This window comes from Achroia grisella, unplaced genomic scaffold (genome assembly GCF_030625045.1).
Source record: "Achroia grisella isolate CSIRO2021 unplaced genomic scaffold, CSIRO_AGI_Agris_v1 utg534, whole genome shotgun sequence".
NCBI classification, from domain to species: Eukaryota; Metazoa; Arthropoda; class Insecta; order Lepidoptera; family Pyralidae; genus Achroia; species Achroia grisella.
The window spans coordinates 1,356,335-1,379,668 of NW_026712920.1; the positions used below are offsets into that span (position 1 = coordinate 1,356,335).

At 32.9% G+C, this 23,334-nt stretch overlaps 4 protein-coding genes across 8 annotated transcripts in view; 3 read left to right on the forward strand and 1 right to left on the reverse strand.

Moving 5' to 3' along the window:
- Positions 1–12,572, forward strand: part of LOC131847428 (blood vessel epicardial substance-like) — a 46,304-nt gene extending 33,732 nt beyond the window's left edge. Inside the window, exons 3-6 of one of the 4 annotated variants that reach the window (XM_059197010.1) lie at positions 1,597–1,699; positions 3,208–3,348; positions 4,215–4,350; positions 10,232–12,572. In XM_059197010.1, the coding sequence (XP_059052993.1) occupies positions 1,597–1,699; positions 3,208–3,348; positions 4,215–4,350; positions 10,232–10,296 (445 nt within the window). In that variant the 3' untranslated portion in view covers positions 10,297–12,572. The other 3 variants (XM_059197011.1, XM_059197009.1, XM_059197012.1) reach the window with 3 other exon arrangements.
- A 1,344-nt stretch (positions 12,573–13,916) lies between these two features.
- LOC131847413 (dnaJ homolog subfamily C member 25 homolog) lies at positions 13,917–15,275 on the reverse strand. Its single transcript, XM_059196992.1, has one exon. The coding sequence runs from the start codon at positions 15,120–15,122 to the stop codon at positions 14,109–14,111; it is 1,014 nt and encodes a 337-aa protein (XP_059052975.1). The 5' UTR covers positions 15,123–15,275; the 3' UTR covers positions 13,917–14,108.
- A 480-nt stretch (positions 15,276–15,755) lies between these two features.
- Positions 15,756–18,979, forward strand: LOC131847455 (DALR anticodon-binding domain-containing protein 3). The gene is made up of 5 exons (XM_059197044.1): positions 15,756–16,483; positions 17,053–17,240; positions 17,699–17,832; positions 18,098–18,268; positions 18,860–18,979. The coding sequence occupies exons 1-5, from the start codon at positions 15,840–15,842 to the stop codon at positions 18,977–18,979; spliced, it is 1,257 nt and encodes a 418-aa protein (XP_059053027.1). The 5' UTR covers positions 15,756–15,839.
- Positions 18,980–19,588: 609 nt separating this feature from the next.
- The window catches only part of LOC131847450 (max dimerization protein 4-like), a 356,124-nt gene continuing 352,378 nt past the window's right edge, over positions 19,589–23,334 (forward strand). Inside the window, exons 1-3 of one of the 2 annotated variants that reach the window (XM_059197037.1) lie at positions 19,589–19,753; positions 19,871–19,979; positions 20,087–20,116. In XM_059197037.1, coding sequence (XP_059053020.1) covers positions 19,699–19,753; positions 19,871–19,979; positions 20,087–20,116 — 194 coding nt within the window. In that variant the 5' untranslated portion in view covers positions 19,589–19,698. The remainder of the gene's footprint in view (positions 19,754–19,870; positions 19,980–20,086; positions 20,117–23,334) is intronic. The other variant, XM_059197038.1, reaches the window with a different exon arrangement.

Sequence of the window (23,334 nt, forward strand, 5' to 3'; positions counted from 1 at the left end):
GCATTCTGATAGGACAGACCCAATGAGATGGAACCTACCCTACATCATCTATAGGATGAGCTAACGACTTAGTTCAGTCTCTAAACTGAACTGGACGGTAGTAAAATTATTTGAATTTCGTAAGAGACTACATGAATATATGACTGGCTACATGTCCTATATTAATATTTTTTTTTTAATTTGAATTGAATACTGAAATGAAAGTGATAGCAGTAGCATTATGTTTTTAAATATTTGGAATTTTGTCTGTTTGGCTAAACAAGAAATTTTAGAAAATAACTTTACGAATCACTTGGATATTCGCAATACCTGGTTATCTTTGGCTCTAGTAATAACTATTAGTATCTTAAAAGTGCAGGTTCCAAATACTACTCTAATAAAACTATTTATATTTATATAATTTATTAGTACAGAGGCAAATGTTATTTTTTTATGTAAGTGTATTGCACATGGTAAACAAACTCACAGTTCATTTAACGGTGGCAACAGTAATCATGTCATTACTTGACCCCTATTGCGTTGTTATCGAATCAGCCGGTTAAAGTGGTTAAAACACGACCTCGGTGGTGTAGCGGTCTAGCACACCGCTTTACGTCCGATGCTCGCGGGTTCGATTTCTCGCACGGCACAAACATTTGTATTCATGAGTATGATTGTTTGTATCGGTCTGGTTTTATGTATAATATGTATGTATTTACAAAAAAAAATTATCTATGTATTTGTATCAGTTGTCTAGTACCCATAATACAAGCTTTAGCTAGCTTAACTTGGGTCTAGATGGCGCTGTGTGAATTGTCCTGAGATTATTATTATTATTATTAAAACAATTGTGATCCCCTAAAATTCTCATTTATATACAATTTAAGAACCACGTTCTTGTCGATGGAGCTCTTGATACTTCCCACGATTTTCCATCATCTTTAAATGTTGATACGACACGACTCCAATTTTGTCTTTTATTTGCTTGATATAACAGTGTTTTGCTCATACAAAAAGTGAAACATTACATAGCTATATCCAGCCCCTGTTAAATACTGTCTTCTAACGACCAACCAGAGTTTATTAAACTTTTGTTATTAAACTTTTTAATGTTGCCAGTGTTTGGTGTATTACTGCTAATACTATCATAAAATTAGGTCCCCCGTCGCGTCTATCCGTTTATTGTACTTATGTAATTAAAAAACTTTGTTCAAAAGAGATATTTTTTTAACATACAGTAAGAGGATAAAACAAATTGACTTCCAGGTTTACTTTCCTGTAACAAAATCTGCTCTTTCGCTTTATAATCTAACTGCCTACGCGCCCTGGATTTGCACGGGTTTACATGTATTATATATATGAATCTTCACCTTAAATCACTATCTTTGCTGAAAGTGTATTAAAATCCGTTGCGTAGCTTTGCTTAGTTTGAGACTAGATGGCTCTGTGTGAATTTTATTATAGTAGGTGTATTATTATTATTTGAAGAATTGATAATGAGCTATTTTCTAGACTCTTAGATGATAGGGACTACCTTTATCACCTATTGTAAAACAACTTTTGCCGGGTCACCTAGTATTAGTAAAGAAAGTGATACCAATTATTATATTTTTCCAGATTGGTGGTGTCACAGAACCAGAGGGCGTTACATATAGTGTTTCCCCACCACTTCTTAGACTCGCCAGAGTGGTTCGGGGTCTCCACTGACGAGTTCTTCCAGGTATTTTTTTTAATCTTGACAGATAAAGTTATCACAGCTATTAGAAAAAAAAAATTGATCATTGTTTATGCATTTATAGATACAAAACATTTCAAAAGATATTATGTAAATTGGGTGAAATATAATGATAAATGTCAAATAAGTCTGATGCAGACGACGTTGCGTGGGTCAATAGTAAATAATAGAGTTATCAACAAAGATAGAATACCATATGCAGCCAATAAACAGTATGGTATGGTACCACCAAATAAGACCAGTCGTTCACCTCGCCCACCCCACGCGTACAGTGGTACAAGGATAGTGAAAGTGTCATAAAACAGCGATTGTTTACTAAATGGCTGCGTGTGCGCAGCTGTTGCTTAAATCAGTTGCGGATGTAACGTGTCCATTTTCATTTATAATTGGATCCGTGTAATAATTAGTTTTTTATGTAATTTTAATGGCAAACAAGCTTACGGTACACCTGATGGTAAGCATAACACGCGGTGATATAGATAAACTTCATGGGCATCACGATATCAATACGCTTGTGATGTTGTTCATGTTTTCATTCTAGAGTACTGAGATGTCATTTCTAGTATCCAATAATTTCACTGACTAATCTCACCCAAAAGCAGCCCCGCATCTTAATTTTAATATGCGCCACACCCTTAACCCCTCCCTGCCCCTCGCCCCTTCGGCCAACACTTTTGCAATATACATATTAACATACAATTCGTACAAATGGGATTGCTGTTAATTATTATGGTTTTTAGCAGTTATACCTTCATTTTCAAATGCATTGAACACAAACGATGCATTTGAAATAATTTGCTTGACATCCGTCTATTCAGTTGTCAAAGATGTGTCAAAAATGATGAGCTGTGTATTCGTCTGCTGGCAATCTTCTGGCTGCCAAAAACAGAAACACAGCTTACAAAGGAAGCTGTTGAAATAGGCGTGACTGAGGTACTCAGAAAGACGACTTTGTAAAAAGTCGTTGCAGATGTAATATTTCCGATTGCTATAATTGTATCCATACATAAATACTGTGCAATTGACGACCGCGATGGTCCAGAGGTTTGGCATACGTTCTTGTTTCCGATGGAGCGGGTGCGATTCCTAGCACGATACATCATCTGCTCCTTCCTTATCCTATTTATTTGGGGTCATTATAATGTGTTGTCGGCGTTTCCTCACACGATACAAACATGAGTATGATTGTGTGTGTGTGTCTGAGTGTTTACTTTATATATGTATGTATTAACAAAATAATAACTATGTAGTTATAACAGTTGTCTGGTACTCATTACACAAGCTCTGCTTAGCTTGAGAATAGATGGTGTTGTGTATATTGTCCAGGGAGTAAAATAATTAAAAGGCACACCGCCTTACTCCCATGACGCGGATTCGATTTCTGTAAAATACTCCGCTTATCTTCGGAGTACTTGGGACTAAATGGCGCTAAGTGAATTATTAAAAAAAAATGTACTCAGTGTACTAATGTGTCGTACTGATGAACATTACAGGTGTCAATAATGGCTATGGAAGAGTCTCGAGTGCTGGTGTGGCATCGAGACAAGTTGAAACTGTCCATCATGTCGGATGCGTTCCTGCAGGCGGTCTTCGACCACATACTAGGTCGGGACGTGGTGCACAAGCTCATGCAGGTATGTAATGTATAATAATACTTATAGAAACTTGTAACTTTCCTGTGTCCTGCATGCTCATTGTTTTTTTATTTATTTCCTTTGTTTGTGGCAGTATATGATATTTTATTGTCAGATTATTACATATGTATTTATATATGTGTATGTATATATAATATATATATGCTCCACCCATGGTTGACTGGTAGATAATGCCGCATGGTGTTACGCCATATGTACTTTAAAATTATACATTAAAGTTTAAATAAATAAATAATAATATACTACACGTACACTTCATCAAACGCCGTAAACTGCTGTACTGGGTCACAAAATGAGAAATGAAAAATAAAACGTCCCATTGGCTTTTTGGCGAGATATTGCATCTCTGTGCATTTTCTGCCGCATATATCACGGGGAGTGTTCTGAGGAATTGTGCGGATTAATGCTCCAGCTGCTGAGTTTCAGCACCGTACCACTCGCCAGAAACTGAAGTACTATGTAGATCATCTGGATGCCGGTCCTCCACTGCAGTTTTCCAGGAATTTCTTGAGACGCACAACCACATTGTGGAATCACTTTCCAGCAATGGTATTCCCGAACTGATACGATATTGAAACTTTTTTTTCTTTTTTGAGCTTTTTCTTTCTTAAAAAGCCGGCAACGCAACGTACGCAATTCTCCTGATGTTACGGGTGCTCATGGGCAGCGGTAATCACTTACTATAGGTGAGCCTCATGCATGTTTGTCTGCTGCCAAATGTCGCATTTGAGGATATCTAAATTTGTACTTTATCCCTTATACCGTAAAAAAATAATTCCAACTACACAAAGCACTCTTTAGCAAATGCGAGGGTTTCTAATTTTTTTTTATATTCTCCATTGCAGGTGAGCGAAACTATGGCAGTGAGTAACGGCCACCTGCCAAACAGTTACGAAGAAGGTGAAGACAAACCGATGTTGGTGGTGAAGAAAGCGGGCGATGGTCCAGGCATCACCGCACTCTTAAACAGACAGCTACAAGGTGTGTATCCAATGATTGCTTCACTTGATATATGAACAATTGTTTTGACATTATAATCTCAAGCTGTATAAAATTCCAAATATAGAAAAATCAACTGTAATTGTATTAGGTGTAAAGTAGATTTTTCATAATTTGAAATTAGTGATTTAATGCAGTTTAGTATTATTCAAATTCAAATTCAAAATATCCTTATTTATGTAGTTCTATTACAGACGCTTATGATATGTCGAATCTACCGGTTGTTTAGAATTATTTAGAGATGAGAATTACTGACAAGAAACTCAGTTCGTATTCTCTTCACAAAAAAGTTGTACATGTTTACAATAATACATATTCATTTATAATTTAAATTTAGGAGAATAGAGTGACCATCAGCGTATGCTATTGTAAAAGCAAATAGTCTAATCAGTGTTCGTAACCGTAGGTATATTATAGAAACGATTTCACACGGGTGCATTTTTATTTTTTGGATGGTAGCAACAATATTAATACTAAAAACTTGACGTTCAATTGTTATAAATTATTCTTAATTTGTAGAATATCTAGTTGTTGTATTTTATATGCGTAGTCTTATTAAATACCTATCGCTGATAATGTAGCGTTCTTACCATTTACCGTCAGATTGACCGTTTATTTAATTGCTACTATTGTGGTATAAAAAAGGGCGTCACGCATAGACTATGATGATGCATAGGAAGTCTATGGACGCGTGAAACATCAATTAGTGAACTTGAATAGTTAGAAAAAAAAAACATATTAATATCAAATACTGTCCGTACTGTGGGCCTAACTGAAAATCAGCTGGAAACTGTTTCCAGCGTTATGCTGAGTTGTGGTCCACATTGACTGTTTTGTGATGTGTGCAAATTGTTGTTTATATATTTTATTGTTGTGTCTGGACGAGTCCATAAATTCTATTCTATTATGTAGATAACCAATAATAAATAATGTCAAAACAACTGTACAGAAATGTTTTTAGAAATGCATGATGGTCCGTATCAACGTAAATTAATTTATTATTAGACTGAAGCTAATTCATTCGAGCGTACCAATTAAAAGGTTACATCATTAGTGTATCATTTATTATTTTATATTATTTTATCTGCAGTGATTGTAGACGATGACGGTCTGGTAATTGCTTAGTAATTAGCTCCAGGCATTCGTTAATAATAGGTGTATAGGACTATGAACGCATTTTACTATAACATCCTCAATAATAATAACCCTAGACAATCCACATAGAGTCATCTAGTCCCAAACTAAGCAGAGCTTGTGTTATAGTACTAGACAACAGCCAGAAATACTGTATAAGACTCCATGTAGACGTAGAAAACTCCATGGCCAATACAAATAATCATACTCATGAATATAAAGTTTACAATGAGCGAGGATTCGAACCCTATACCATTGGAAGTAAAGCAGTATGCTATACAACTGGACTACCGAGGTCGTAATATTTCTTTTTTCTTATTAAATAACGTCAACTTCAGTAAGGGTTGCTAGCTTTAAAATAAAGGTGTAATCTAGTTCAGGCGCTAGCAATTAAAACAAATCTATTATTCTACTTATGTTCTCCTACATTTGCATAAGTTCCTGTATTTTCTTCAAGTAGTAAACAGATTTTTTATAATATTAACATGTTTCATAAATGCATTTTTATCTTTATGCGCTGCGTTGAGTGTGAATAATTCTTTATTTAACATGTTTGTAAAATGCGTTCTCGGTTCAATTATAATTCGAAATTTGTGCCCTGTAAGAGCACTCGCTAAAAATTGGTGAATGGTGTATATGTCGTTACACGTCATAATATACATAATCTAATGTTTTATAACTTAAGCATGTCTGTTTTGTTGCTATTATTTCTAGCTTAGTCGGCAAATGCTTGCTTTTCTTTTTTTATATTAAAGTTTTTATAACTTTTTTACTAGTTTAGAGTGTTATCAAGCAGACATGCTCAAGTTAATAGCAAAACCAATAAGGTGGTAATTGTTTATGTAATTAATAATTTCATACGTTATTTGCCTTTTTGGTTGATATTAATTTGTCAGTAGCCACATTTAAAAGTATTAAAGTTTTTTTTTATTATTATCAACTAGATGCCAGTCACGCATATAATTTTATGATATAATATATAGTTCTGTAATATAATTATAGTCTATGGAATTATGTATCTTTCAAACGGTGAATTTCTCAAGTCGGTAGTGGTTCTGGAGGTTATTTTTTTCATAACTAGAGTAATTTTTTTTATAATATTAGCATAGATTTGTTTTTGTGGCTACTGTCGAATGATAGCATAAATGTAATGACAAGAGGACTTCTACTTTTTTAGATATTTACAATTTAGAGTATTGTAATTGGCTTTAACGGTTTCTAGAATTTTCAACTTCGCACAGGACCTACATAGGTGCTCAAGGATTTGAAAGTATACTATATAGCCTATGTTACAGATAATGCAGGTTTCTGTAGATGTAAATAAAAGAAATAACAAACCACGATCCGACTTTGTCCCGATGTATTTTTATTGATTTATAATATTAATGTTCTGACATTATTATAAATAATATATACTCTTTGTTATTCGCTGATAATGTAGATTTTTGTAGGTGTAAATAGAATGTCCATTCTTATTGGCTGAATCTGCATTCCGAATATGGCATGGCAGTAAAACTAAAAATGGCTATGCAAATCTTTATAAGTTTATTAAATAAAGTTCTACTAGTATAAATAAATTAAAATTTTTGAAATTACAGATATACCTATATGATATAGTTAAGAGAAAAGTTTAATACCTTTAGTAAATTAGACGGAAGGTAGTAAAGTCCTCTTGTTGTCCGTACCGTGCATCGTATATGTTGTGCTTGTGCTGACGTGCGTGGTGTCGCCGCGCGAGCAGGCGAGCACGCGCCCCTCCTCCGCGCCGCCACCGCCGCCCCCGCGGACCCCTTCGCCCCCGGCTGCTGAGCGCGGATCCCCCTATATCACCCCCTTATTATACAACCCCCATATGTCATATACCCTCCTCCAACCCGAATCCCAATCTCACTACACCCTTTCCTTTATCATTGCCATTATTTCACTACCCTATTGATATATCTGACTTTGCAATACATAAGGGTACCGCTTTTTATATCTACACAGTGGTATTAATATATAAATGATATGGGTGTCACTATTGCTTAGGTTAACACTAATTTACTCTTTATTCTTATTTTATAGTATATTTATTAAGCTTAAATATTATTATTTTATATGCGCTCCGTTGGGTGTGAAACAGTCCTTATTTTTATAACAGCATAATATTAATTAGTGTTCAGTAATAACTGAATACAGTAATAGCTTCGATATTATGTACCAAAACATATATTCATTGAATGTTTAATAAAAGCGTCTACACTCGACACGAGTTGTCATCAGATCGATCGTACTAATCTGTTGGATCTTGCCATTTCACTATTGACAGTTTTTAACGTCCAGTGACATTTCTCTAAAATAGGTCACTTTTATAGTACAACCAAGAAAAATTCAATTAACAAATTCAGTCGTTATCTAGGCGCTTCTAAACTATACCCAAACTCTATTCATTGCCTGATGATGCCTCGTTTATAGGCACTTCCAGTAGCGGTGGTCAGGTTTCGGCACTGAATATTTGTGGTCTGACACATGCTAACAGTTAGTGGAATTAAACAAATGAATTTAAGTCTATTATAATAATATACATTCTCAAAGGTTATATTATTATCACATGTGAGGAGAATGTACTGTTTTGATACGATTATTCGGATATCAAACCATGTGTAGGCGCTATAATTAACAAGTACAAGAGGAACTAATATTGTTTTTTATTTTCTTTCTGTATATCCTTAGAAATTCCATCACCGGCTCTTCGCACAGACATCGAATCTTAATCCTTAAAGTCCAAACTACAATAAATATACATACAGTTGCATTATACGTAGTGTCTATCTATGTAGAATTAGATTGTTTATGTAGAAAGGAATACCACTTATATTAGTCTAACATATATATACTATATTTCATCTAATTCTACTAATTGCACGTTATATTTAATAATTTTATGTGTAAGTATTACGTATTAACATATCATGACATTGTTTTGTAAACGAATTTGTACTATGTAGTTATATATATTAATGTCATTATTGTTTGTATTTTGCATGAGGACGTCTCCATATTACGATTAAGGTTACCAACTTTATGTATTACTAATTATTTAGACTATATTTTCTCTTTCAAATTAATAACATGAAAAGGTAAAGATTAATAGCTAAAATAGTCACATATGTATTTTTTTGTGAAAGTAGTATTTCTCGGGAGATTTAAACATCTTGGGGATTATGATGTATTTAACATGTAGACATGATATTTCCATAATGATTCACAATTGGTAACCTTATCTACCTTATCATCCTAGTCCGATAGTGCTAATATATCTAATCTCTTTATTTAGAATATTATGCATGTGATGTATTAACGTATGTTTACAAAATGAGCAGATACTACTAAACTGTATTTTATGAATTTGTTTTATTAGTATCTGGTTATTAACCCTATGTGTGCTTTATTATTGTACAATATACGTAGTTGTTATTATTAAGTCTAGTTTATGTAAGGTATAATGAGCTTTATAAACGATTACTATCCTTATCGTCCTATCCTTAAACTCCAAATTCCTAAAGCATGTTTGGAAGATCAACATACGAAGGTAATTTTTTTTCTTTTCGTTATTGTTTTCACCCAAACGCACCCAATGAACAATCCAATGTTTTGTTTTACCAATGCTTCGTTTCACTGGGAGAGAATATAAGTATTTTGATGTCACTATAAAGTTGCTTAAAATGTAATAACATTAAGGAAGGGACGATGAGATCAATAAGAGATATTATTTGTTTGTACATAGATAGTTGTATCTATATTGTAAAGAACACGTTTAGAATTCACGCTATAGATAATGCTTAGCAAAATGACACGCACAATATCATAGACAAAATATTCTGGATAACGCAACAATTAACTGTGTTGTATATGCTTTACTCATAATAGCTAATTTTAATCTCCAACGCAAAAGCCGAGCCAAAACTAATGGACCGATTTTAAACTTATTTCTCATTTAAACATAAGATACAGTTTGGCCATATATAATGTCATGTGTGTGTCCAGTATGTCACGCTGTTGGGCTTTATTTTTATTTTAAATAATTAAAAGAAAAGTTTTATTGTTCATGTATGAACTGTTGCAGTTAGAAATCGTGTTATATGATTCATTATTAGAACTGTTAGTAATGAATCATAAATCATACACGATTTTCTATTATTTTTATAACAATAAACAATCGTATTAGTTTAAATTCGTATAAGAAATCGTAGCAACTTTGATATTAAATCCAGGTCATATGTTTTATTTTTAATAAATCTTACTAAGTTATTACAAAATAACACTTATATTTTTGGCTTCAATTTCACATACAATAAAAACAATTAACACCGTCGCTGTATTTGTGTGTGTGTTCAATTAAGTCACTGTTTTATATATATTTTACAGTATTAGAGAAAGTTTTTATACTAATTCCTTTGTCTCACGCATTCATTCTGTCGAAAATAATTTTCTTTGCATTCTGTATTCTAAGTGTGAAATGTGGCAGTGAAGTTACAAGGTTCTTTAATTTAAAATATCCTTATCATATGAACACAGAACGCGAGAGTCAAAGACAGTCGCATTCTGGCAACCTGACGACTGATTGTACTGACTGTATATCAGAGGCCTAAAATAGGACTGTAGTTAGGTGACACAGAGGAGGCGTAATTATAGAACAGACGATATTTTTTATTAATGAGAACCCTGAATCATTATACTTTTTGTGCAGCAACAGATCCAAACGCATGGCGACTCGGACGGATCGAGGAGGCAGACACCGAGACACCAGTGTGAGGACGCGCTTTGCACGTAGCGGTGCGCCCGCGCAGAATGCAACACGCCCGCCGCTAGTGCACGTGAGAATTAAGACTACATATTGACGCGCAATAGTGTCTACAAGAAAGTGATGGACATACTAATACGGTGTGGCCTTTCCGCTTGAAACTAGTATCAATGCAATGGATTTTGAAAGTGAATTGCCAGCTTTATGTCGAGTGATAAAACGCATTCCGAAATTGCCGGTCGTTATGATTTGCAATGCACAACTTTACAATGCAATATAAATTGTTTTATGCACAAATTTATCGTTAAACACAAAACATATTTAAAACAGTTTACAGTGTCATTCCAATGACAAGAAATAAATAATGTATAAAAGTTAATGAATAATAATTATGGTTGCAATGAAATATAAATTAATTACATTATTGACTGAATAGTTATTCTCATATCAAAAAAATACTCTAATCAATTGTTATAAAAAGCGTTTATTAAGTAGGTACAGAATTCTTCAAATATCTCTCAATTGAATTCATGCGATCATGCGCTCCGGTTAGTGTGAATAGGGCCTAATGAAAGTTTGCGTTATTTTTTATAAAGATTGGATATACTGTGGTGTTTATAGAATATATCAATAATAAGGTATCTAAAGCCATGATTTTGCGAAATGGAAACATGATAATAATTATTTTATGTATATAATATACATGTACGTAGATAGATATATAATTGATATTGGCCGCTCCTTTTGTATATAATGTACACATTGTCCCAACATTAATCGTAGCAACGGAATATTAGATTTCTTGTATATATTTATATTATATAGATATAGTATCTGGTGTGTACAAAATATCAATATTAAACGAATTTAAACGAAAATGTACTTTGTTCTAATGCAGCTAGAATTCAAATTGTGTTTATTTTTACTATATTTTGATCGTGATGTTTTTTTTAATACTGATTTTTAGTTCTAACTTTTGATGATCTGTACGTATCTAGTAAATATTAATGTGAAATATAAACATTTGGCATCTGAATTTAAACTTTGCAGCTATTTAAATATCGCCTTCTAAACGGCATTAATTAAAAAAGGAGAAATCGATTTTATTATTAGAGCATTAAAGTCCAATTCCCAATATTATGGAATTGAATATCGCATTTAAGACGAAACTGCTATAACACGCGGTGTATATTGACTGACTGATCTGGTTTTTATATTAATTGATCGTTAAAAGTTGTATTTACTAATTATATTTATAATAAACCATAAACAAACAACAGGTGTCTTAATCCTACAACGTTTTGTATTGCAGTTAGAATAAGGGATGCAAAAGGTGTTCGTAAAGAGTATACCAAGATAAGTCAAGTCATACACATTCATGTTGACCTCCGTGGTCTAATGGTTTAGCACATGACTTTAATTTTGATGGTCGCGGCTTCGTTTCCTAGTACGGTACAGACATTTGTATTTGAGTATGACTGTTTGTGTTGGGCATTTGCGATGTATATTATGTATGTGTTTACAAAAATATGTATTTGAGTATTTATCAGTAGACTAGACAGTCTAGTAGTGGTAGTATTTTAAGGAAGGTGTTACATATGAATGTGGACCGTTATAAGGGCAAAGGAAGGCCGAAAGAAAAAGAGACGGATGGACTTTGTGAAAAATTATATGTTAAGAAAGACAGTGAATAACGAGATGACTGCGAACAGGGGTGAATGGAAGAGAAAAACATGTTACGCCTACCCCAAATAAATGCGATAAGGAAGAGGCAGGTGATGATGTACGTATGACTGCGTCAAATTTAAAACGGTTTTTTTTATCTAGCTTTTAACTTGGTATACTCTATTCTAACCCAATCATAATAAAGCACAATTTGCAACTAATTTAGTATACTCAATGAAGCAATAAATACAGTTACATAATAAAGGTATTGATAACGGTGAGCTACTCATGTAAATGTGTATACATAATGTATGTTTGTTGGTTTGAATGTTATATGAATATACGACATTCCAAATTATATTATGTTGGGGCTAAATTGAATGTACGTAATTAATGTTAAGTCGCATTGACACGAATAGAATATGTTCAAACAAGTACCGGATTAGTTTAGTACCAGAAGTAGCAAATGTGTGCACTGAGGGACCCAGAGGTCCCGCTGTCTGAATATAATACAACAAAAAAATAATTTAAATATTTTTTAATTTGTACAACTTCTAAACCATATAAAAATATATTCATTTATAATAAAAAAACAATATTTACTCTAAAGAAAAATAAAACACAAACTGTGGGCCTCTTGGCAGAATTTGCTACGGTCCTCCCATTACCTTAATTCGGCTCTAAATAAACGAGTATGAAGTAATACGCATAGACTGGCGGGCTGTTTGAATCCACATTTTGCCACTGATATTGCCGATAGTTCCCTAACATTATTGTTCAAGTACCTTAGTTTACTCCTTGACGCTTATTGAAATAGTCTGATATAAACTAAATAAGACTGGTATCTAAGTTTGGAAGTTGTTACTCAGTTGACCAGTTAGCTTTGATAGGAGAAATGATGAACCGAATATATTGTAAACTAACAGTATGTACAGTATGTATTATATCCCAAAGCATTCTTACGGTACCTACCTACCCTAGGAAATTGGGCTATCCAACAGCGAAAGAATTATTCAATTCAAAATAGCAGTTCCTGAGATTAGCGTTTTCAACCAAACAGAATTTTCAGTATATAGGATTTGTATAAATATTTTTTTATTTGTAACTTGCAGCTTATATATACCTATATGTTCCTAACTGGTACGAGTATACTATGTCTGAATAATAATAGGTTCTGGTCGTGTCAAAGTGGCTTTGGAATCGCACTGCCAATGTAGAAATTGATTGTATGCTGCTTTGGTATTTGTAGATACGCTACTCATATTTTGGAGATCTGTATGATTTTGTAAAACAGTCCTACATGTGTATATATGTATACAGAAAAATGCAAATTCAGTAAATTGTCACTACAAACTCACGTGAATTCGTTACGTCGTTTTTTATATGAAAAATACTACACTATCAGAGCTATAGAATCGTAAAATTAAAATATATTTTAATAAAGAGAAAAATATGTTATGCTTGTTAAATATCAGTAAAAATTATATAATATTCTGTATAGTTTTGAGATTAATCTAATAAAATCATATGTCATTTCCAACCCATTTTATCTGAGTGTCTGATCTATCTTATTTCCTTATGCATTTCTATGTGATTCATTTCAACAAATACACATAGGACTGTTCATATCTGCACAGATCTTAAACATTAAATAAAAACTATTTGCTTAAAGACTTTTTTAACATTAACTCGGAGACAAATCCTTGGCATATTATACACTTGAATCTCTAATATGATTTTTATGATTACTGTTAAACTGTGATTTTTTTGGCACGACAAATTGTGATTATGTATAGATCTATTACTTGCCTTGATGTATTTCGTATAAAGAGCACCTGGTGTGTAGAATGCCTTAACAAATTGCCAATTGTGATGAATGCAAATTATTGATGTGTGGCATAAATATAATGGAATAATTGTAGTACTTGTTGAGACAAATAGAGATTAATGAAATAAAAGTAACAAATTGTGTAAAAATGTTTTTTATTCTTGCCACCCTTCTGCTAAACGAGATTTCTACAGCAGTTTGAGCATTAAGTTTGTCATGTAAATAAATAATGATGGAAGCTAATGGACACAATGGAATTAACAATCTCATATTTACATCATCTATATTTATAAATGCAAATAAATAATTGTAAAATATTATTCTATACTATCATGAATCATCAAAGGTCATCCTACCAACACCATGTTGTTTAATATACCTTCTGTACTGTTTATATTTATTATTTTCTGCCAACGCTTTTTTAGCCTCTTCATCCTTGATCTCTTTCCAAACCTTAAAATTCTCTTTTACCCACAACTCTTCCTCTAAAAACTCCTCCTTCTCTTCATCATCTAATGCATTGAATTGGTGTTTTCCTAACTTCATATATTTCCTAATTAAATACATCTTTTCCTCCTCTCCATATGGTTGTTTTAAAATGGTGAATTTCCAAAACCATCTCAAATACCAATATATATAATATACTATTGTGTAAGGTAGGATTATTAGTTGCACCCACAGTATGTCCACAACCTCGGGCTTTGCATATGCACCTTTGATGTCCATATTTTCCTCTATCACTCTCCGAATTATCCTGTCCTGCTCCTCTTTCTGTTCTGCCTTACTTTTCTTATTCTTTTTCCCTTGTTGATCCTTTATTTCTGCCTTAGCTATATCCAATGCTTTATTTCTATATTTTGGTACTGTCATAAAGTATTTTATAGCAGTGTCATATTTAGACCAGGCACTATAGTACTGGATGATGGATATTAAAGTTATAATGACTGATATTACGATCCTAACATCTACTTTGGGTGCCATGCGGCGCCGGTAGTATCTATAGTAATGAGCATAATACTCTTGAGGATTATCCAACATGTAATCATAATCTGCGCGCTCCTCGTCATCTCGTAAAATTTCATAAGCAGTGGCTATTTCCTTAAATTTCTCCTCGGCCAGCTTTTTAGCCTCTTCAGTTCTATGTAAGTCAGGGTGATGCTTTTTAGCCAATTGTCGGTAATTCTTGGCGATCTCATTCTTTGTAGCCTCTCTTGTGACTCCAAGTACATCATAGCAATTCACTTTTCCACAATAAATACCTTCCAAAAGATGATCGTGCGATGATACCGCGGTGATCTGGCACGTTACAGCGATGTACAAAATATATTTTATATATCGAATCATTTTGTGGCTTACAACATAATATATAATATCAATTTAATGACTAGATCAACTTATAAAATACACAGTTCTGAAATATTTTAACTAGAAACTATAGAAAACTTAAATAACAGTAGAAAAACAATTGAATTTTACGTGTGCAGTACAGAGCACAGATAAGTGATACAGAGTATGTTAGTCTGCCTAACAGTAGTGACAGCTCCCAAATTTTGACAGAATCGTACCGTACATACAGAATTTACAGTCATCATCATTACTAACTCCCTAGGAGAGACCAAGTGGATGCCTCCAGGCGAAACTTTGCCCCGGCAGCAACAACCCCCGGGGCATTGGATGGTTAGACACTCGTTGGCAAATATTAATAAAGCGTAAAATTAATATTAATATGTACAATAGAAATAAGATTAGAAATAAACTAAACTATATATATATATAATATACATTAACTTAAGATTTTGTATATAGGCCATATTTTTAAATTATTTAATTTTATATTTTATGTTAATAGATTTTACCAGTTTGGAATATAATCTCAGTGAAAATTAACCTTTACTCGAACGTTACATGTCAGTCAGCACTGCTGTCATTTTCCATATACTAGCACAGAATTGTCAATATTATACAGTTAATCTGTGATGTATGTTTAAAAAAATATTCAAGGAAATCTAAAAATCAAAACAAATCATGTGCCAATTTTATTTATCAAAATAAGATAAAGAAATGTTGGAAAACGTTTTAGAGAGTTTCTACGAAATAATATCGGCCTTTATAACGGGAGTGCATAAACCTGTAAAAGGACAATTAATTAAGAAACATTGTGAAAAGCTTCCAATACATGGCGACATCAGTTTTCCGAATGCTGTAAAATCGTGGCATGAATACTTAACTACACCCGTTGATATTGATCGAGAGTTCACATTACTAAGATTTGTGGGTAAAGAAGAGAAGGATTTAATTGAACAGTCTCAGAATTGGGTTTTACAAATACAGAGAGTGAATGAATGTAGAGAACGTGTTTACATATTTCTCGAAAGAACGCGCGCTATACACGTGGGGTTGTTGGAAGCTTTGAGGAATAACGAATTTATAGCGCAAAGTATACGAGAAGGAACATCAAGAGTTCTTAATGATCCGAATGATGAAAATGTGAACTCCATTACATCTCTGCGGGTGAAGTGCCTTACAAAAACAATACAAAACTTTTGTAGTATTCATTTAAAGTGCAAGCAGTCATCGCCTGTTATTTTAATTAGTTCCAAGTCTTCCAGTTGCGATGAAGGAGTCAGGAAAGTGTTGTGTGGTGCAGTGCTTAATGCAAAAACTGGTGTCAAAGAAATAAAAATTAATGCTGATGAATTTATTAGGTTTGTTGACTTTGTTATTATGTGATCATAACCAAATACCTATTTCATAAATTGGGTAAAATGATATGTAATGTAAAGTTACTTGAATATTATAAAGTGAGAGTAGAATTTATTATGAGGAAAGTAAACTCATAACCACTGCACCAATGTAAGGAATTCTCTATAATTCGAGAGGTACATTATTTCATAGTGATTAAGTTATTGCTATGTTACTATATACAAAACTCACAAGTTCTGAATTGAGGAAAGGCTACTGACTTATGAAGTTTGAAGTAGCTTTTGTCTATACCTTGTTCTATAGGACATCACAGAAACAACTAACTAATCAAGGATATGGTGTACAAAGTTGTGCCAAGATTGTCAAAGTGTGATAAATTGTGTTCAAATTAATTTGCCTATTATTTATATGTACAACAAATATTTGATTATATTTTCCAATAATTAATCTGTACATTCAATTTAATACAATGAAATAACTATTTTAAAATAAGGCAAGGCGAAATTACCTTAATAGCACAACAATAACTTACTATTACAACAAAACATAATAAAACAAATATCTTTTTTAGAATAAGGCAAGGTGAAATGACCTTAATAGCACAACACAAGTATGGAGTGAGGGTGACCACAGATTCTAAATGGAAAGATTTCATAGCACATATTGGAGAATCTGCAGTTGTGTTTGAGTTACTGCAAACGAAACCTAATAGTGCAGTCAAAATTAATTTTGATTGTTCATCAGCTGGTTCAAGCAAAGGTAAATGTTTATTTGTAACTATAACATTTAAATTAATAAATTTGCTCAGGTTTTTAAAACCAGCAGTATTTGCAGATACTACATTCATTCATTTCATAACTGACTACACTGTGGTTGATGGAACTCTTGCTATTTTCCACAACCTATCATCAATCTTGTTAGTTGTTTATATGACACAAGATAGGAGACACTACACAAATATTAAAAAAACTTGTAGTTATGGAGCTAAGACTTAAAACACATTCTTCTAGAAAATGAATTAACAATTCATACATTGCATTAGTAAACTAACTTTTGTGCAACTTCAAAATGAAATAGAAAAAACTGTATTCTTAAATTCAGATATTACAAAACTGCCAATGATAAATATAAAAATCCAAATAAAGTAAATATCCATGAAATAATCATCATATACATAACTATATAGAAATCTAAATAATTTTATTCTTATATTTCAGGAGCAGCATTCATTTTGTATAATTGTGCAAGATTACAAACAATACTAAGGACTTATAATGACAGAGTTATTGAAGGTCTATATCCTAGTTTACCTAAATTTGAAGATGTAGATTTCTCCTTGCTTACAGAAGAGGTAAATATAACTACAATAATTTCAATTCGCATATTGCATGGTGATCCATCTATTTTGAATGTAAATTTCTTTTTAATTTGAGCTCTTAAGGCATGAGATTTTGTAAAAGCAAATAAATTCAAAAAATAAAGTAAATACACTATTACATTGGTCAGTAAAGATATACAAAATAAGAAATATACTAAAGGCACCATAGAAAAAGGTTTAAGTAGTAGACAGGAAAAAATAGTCCTGTTTTCTCAATATAGTGTTTGATTTTTTTCAGGATGAATGGTGTTTGGTTTATAACTACATTTTAGGATTTCCATCTGTTATCAGCAACTGTGTTGAATTAAACGAGAAGTCGTGTGAATTTCGACCTCACCATCTCTGTAATTTTCTCTGTTCTATGGTCAGGGAGCTTAGTCAATATTATAGAAGAGTAAGAATATTAACAGTAAGTATTTTGTCTATGGTGTAACATAAAAAATTCTAGCTATTATCCCCAATAAATATAATTATAATCAATTTATAGTATTTTAGAATCTTAATATTTTAAAACTCTGTGTCACATAGTTTGTGTTAGATGGAATCCTAAACTACTGAATCGATTTTGAAGAAATTTAATTTCTACACTTGGTAGGTTTCGAATAGGTTGTTATCTATTATTTATACCCCTAAATGATGGGTAGCAAATTAGATGGATGTAGTAGAAGCTGGAATGTACAAAAAAAAAAATTTGTCTAGCTCTGGTGGTTGATTAGAATGTATTTATTCTATAAAAATTACATATTTATACATGAAATTGATGTGATTTTGTTTTTTACTGGATAATAGAATCACTTAATAAAAACAATAATAATACAATTATTAAAGAATACACTCAGCTTCTCATGTATATGACAGATTTTATTTCGGTTATTTATAAAGATGTATGTATTGTAACTCACGCTTTACAATATCGTATTTTATTACTCCGTCATCACAAAAACTAATCACTTACCTGCTAACAAATAATTGTCTCATAATGTTTTTTTTTCTCTTACAGGAACCAAGGAAACACCTGCTTCCCGTAATGTTCGCCCGCATACACATGCTGAAAATAATAAACGACACCCTTAAGACATGTCTACATATTTTAAACATTAAAAGTGTTTCACAAATGTAAACCGACATTTTATTTTTATATACAATCATTACCTACCACAGTTGATATAGAAAGTACATAAAATTAAATATTTATTTAAGATATTCAAATGTTTCGAAAAAGTCAATAAGGATTGAGGGAAAGACACTTTTAGAATTACTGGTCTAAATAAGCCGCTCTGCTGTGGCCGTTTACTTTTTTGCTTGCAGAATTTTGTATAAATACCCTGAAATCTAAACACTATTATCTGCAGTACTTAATATCAGTAACTGTAACTACTATCAGTAAGCAATTATAAACGAGGCTAATAAAAGCTACTGCTTTAATTGCAAATATTGATTTAAATCTGTATGAACTATATGTAGGTAGTGGCTGCACTCCAGTGCAGCACAAATTATTCAAAACAAGATGAAACTTGCTCAGTACACCACTCCGCACTACAAAGAGAGCATAGAAAAAAAATGTTTTGTTTGGAAACACAAAGTTCACGTGATTGACCCAGGTATTTTATTGTGAGTATTGGCGCGTCGCGATTGGGCGACCGAGCGGTGCACGACCGTCCCCGACAAATCACGAAGCGGTTTACACGATCGCGCGTCCCGACTCGCCTAGTGTGTTTTTGACATCGGTGAATGCAGTCGTGAGCCGCGGAGCGGATAAACATACTTTTATTTATAGTTTTAATCGAATAAACTCGTGTAACATTCGTGAATACGTGTGCAAACCGGGATACAATAAATATGAGTATTGCTGCACTGATCCAAGCTGCTGAATACATCGAAAGGCGCGATAGAGGTGAATTGGATTTTCTTTGTTTGAATTGTCAATCGAGTGCACTACACACGCACACGTCAACATGGCTCCCGTCTATTTTTGCCATGCCATAATCAGCTGATTTTGACGGAATGGCAGTTTTCTTTGTTGCAGAAGCGGAACACGGTTACGCGTCGAGTTTACCGGCGTACGAAGAGTCTCGGACTGGAAACAAGCGTCCGAAGACGAAGAAATCGCAGGGCAGCAGGTGAGTAGAGTGACAACTCGCTTTCAAACAGTGTTAGTGCAGTGAAGTGAAGTTTATGTGAAATTAGTGCATCCGTGGACGGTTACATTGTATGTTTTCTGTTCCAGGACCACTCATAACGAGTTGGAAAAGAACAGGTTAGTGGTTTTATGTATTTTATGACTGCCGGCTTGTCGTTTCGTTCGCGCGTGGCGCAGTGACCTTGCGAGCGTCTAATCCGATAGGGAAAGAGTGCATGGACGTAATAAGAGGAGCGGGCGGGGCAGATGCTCGTAATCGTAACCCATTTGGCAGTCTGTCGCGGCCGGCTGCTGCCTACTTACGTCACTTTGATCTTCCTCGTCACCTTAACCGGCAATGCACCGGCCGGTTCCTTGACACGTGCTTTGATTATCTTACGATTACACTGTTTATGTAGCCTAGGCCGTGCGCACTGGCCGCCGAGGATGGCTTGCGAAACAAATATATTACACCTTATTTACTGGAAGGAACCAGTCGCTACATTTGAATAGGAATTTAGAACCGGTAACTGTATACCGTAGGTTTGTAACTAGTTATTTTCGTTTACTAACGATATTAGTACTAGACCTCTGTGTTAGTGTGCTCCTTATTTTTATTTATATATTGTATTTATATATACAGTTTAGTAATTTAGTGAAGTAGCGAGTAATTTAGTATAGAATATTCTATATTTACGGTATTATGAAATCAACAAAAGTGTTGTTCAATTTGGCTGCTAAATCAGTAATTTATCAATGAAGTTATTATATCAGTTTAAATAAGTACAGTAGGAATGATTTGGTACGATGACTCAATTTTGGTATACAAATGTATACTTAACAGGTAGTGAGCGAATTACGTATCCACAATTTTTTGTCAATTAAGTTATTTACGTACCTATCTAGAATTCTAGAAACTTGGTGACTACGAAGCTTATTAATTCGATTAGCTATTTTACGTGAACCGAAGATTTTGAACTTCAAATTTTGTTGATGTGTGTTTTTGATAATCACGCGTCACAAATAATATTATAATTATATATTATGACTATAGGTAAATAAGTAATTTCAGACAAATTTATAATAGATAACAAAGAATATGTTGATTGTCTGTGAATACTTAAGATTTTTTATTATAATGAAAATAGATTGTCCATAGTTACTTCTGTTGCCATGTTTCCTGTAATTAAAAAAAAAGAAATAGGTACTTGCACAGATTCACACAAATATTTTGGCGGGCGGGTTTGCATAGAGTGCACAGATAAAACCTTCTAAATTAATCTATGCAAACAAACGCGAATATGCCATTCATTCATTTACTCGTAATAAGAGTTACGCTCTTTTCGGTGATATCTAAGATCTTCCATCATGGTCTTTAAATGTTGATACGACACGGCCCAATTTTGTCTTTAATTTGCTTGATGTAACTGCGTCTTGGTCTCCCCTTCCGCCAAACTAGAGAAATTTGTAACATAATTTTAATACGTACAATAATTCAATTCTTTGTTACGCTAGTATAAGCTCCATAATATAATGTAATGTTATATATAAAATTCTCGTATCGAGCTGTTTGTTACCAAAGTCCTATGAAAAAGTTTTCACCGATTTTTATAAAGTTTTACATGCATATTCAGTAGGTCTGAGAATCGGCTACTATCTATTTTTTATATTCCTAAGTGATACGGGTTGTCCACCTCTAACATTTTAAAAAAAATTTTCGACATAATTTTTTTTTTTATTATAATGTAAATCTAAATGTACCCTATTTTTAAATAGGGATTTTAATTTGTATGGCAAAACAACTTTTGCTGGGTCTACTAGTAATACCTATTTTAGTTTCGCGTTTAGTCTCTCATCTAGGCCGTTGTGCTATCAATCCAGATCCAGGTCTATTAGTATACTAAATTACATTAAATTCTAAAGTCATTTTTGCGATATAAATATATTCACGCCTGTTACATACCGACCTAATGTTGTGTTGTGATTACACATAAGTAATTGTGATAATGTATGTACATTACGTACACATGTATGAACATGTACCTACCTGTATGTGTATAATCTTATCAGTTTTCTCGTAATATATGTAACATTTTTATATCTTACTTTTAGCATACCCAGGTTATTTAAGTCCTAGGTACGTAGTAAAGAAATAGTATATATGTATATGATTATTCTTCGTATGGTAAAGAATCTGCTTTACCAGTAGATAATTAGAACTAGAATGACGAAATGAAATGAAATGAATGTTTTTTTTTTCATTTTTCTACCCGTAATTGCAGAAGGCAGTGAAACATGTTATTTATTCTAATACCTTTGTTACACTTAAATTGAATTAAAAATTATATAGACACAACTAGTAATATATAATTATAAGCCAAAAGCTTATAATTATATATTACTAGTTGTGCCCGAGGTTTCATCCGTATGAAATTTGTAGCCTATGTGTTATTCTGTTGTATAAGCTATATTATTGTAAAGTTTTATCAAAATGTGTTCAGTAGTTTTTGCGTGAAAGAATAACAATCAAACATCCAAACTTTCACGTTTATAATATTAGTAGGATTATAGAAAGAAACATAAACACTTCCTTATTATATGTACTACCTAAATCATTCTGACGTACCAAAACAACATTTTGAGCAATAGATTCACTAGGTGTTTTTTAATAATTTCTCGGGAAGTCCTCTTAGCAAATAACATTACAAATCCCACGGTAAGTTCATCGTGGGTTCAATTCCCGTATCGACATACAATTTTTACCTTTTTTTGTGCGCCATCGCGAGCATCCTCGTGCGGTCGGGCTACGCCCCCCATTGTTACATAGCGTGAGGTGACTATGCAATGAAACCGCAATTAAAATTGATTCCAGTATTATAGATACTTGATTAATGTGTAACAAGATGTACTGACAATAATAATAGTTTATTTCAACATTTACATATCAATACAACACAGTTAGTTATACATTGGACCCTGCGAGGGAAGTTACCTTCGTAACGGTAGGGAAGAAAATATAATATAAAAAATTTGACGTTCATAATCAGTTAAAATGTCCTACATGAATAAATGATTTTTTAATTTGACTTTTAATTAACAGAGTAACAACTGTTGTACAAGTAAATAACTTAGAATAACAGAGAAACAAAGTATATTTCTGATCAAGATAAAATAATATAAAAACACGTTTAATACAATAATATAGGTATATATATACGGTATGTAAACATTAATTTGAAGACAGACAAAATAATAATACACTCTGCTTTCGAATATTTAATCTCACTTCGTTTGCCGTACTGTATTAGGCGAAACTGTATCGCGGAAGTCCACAAAATAATTGCCAAACGATGTTA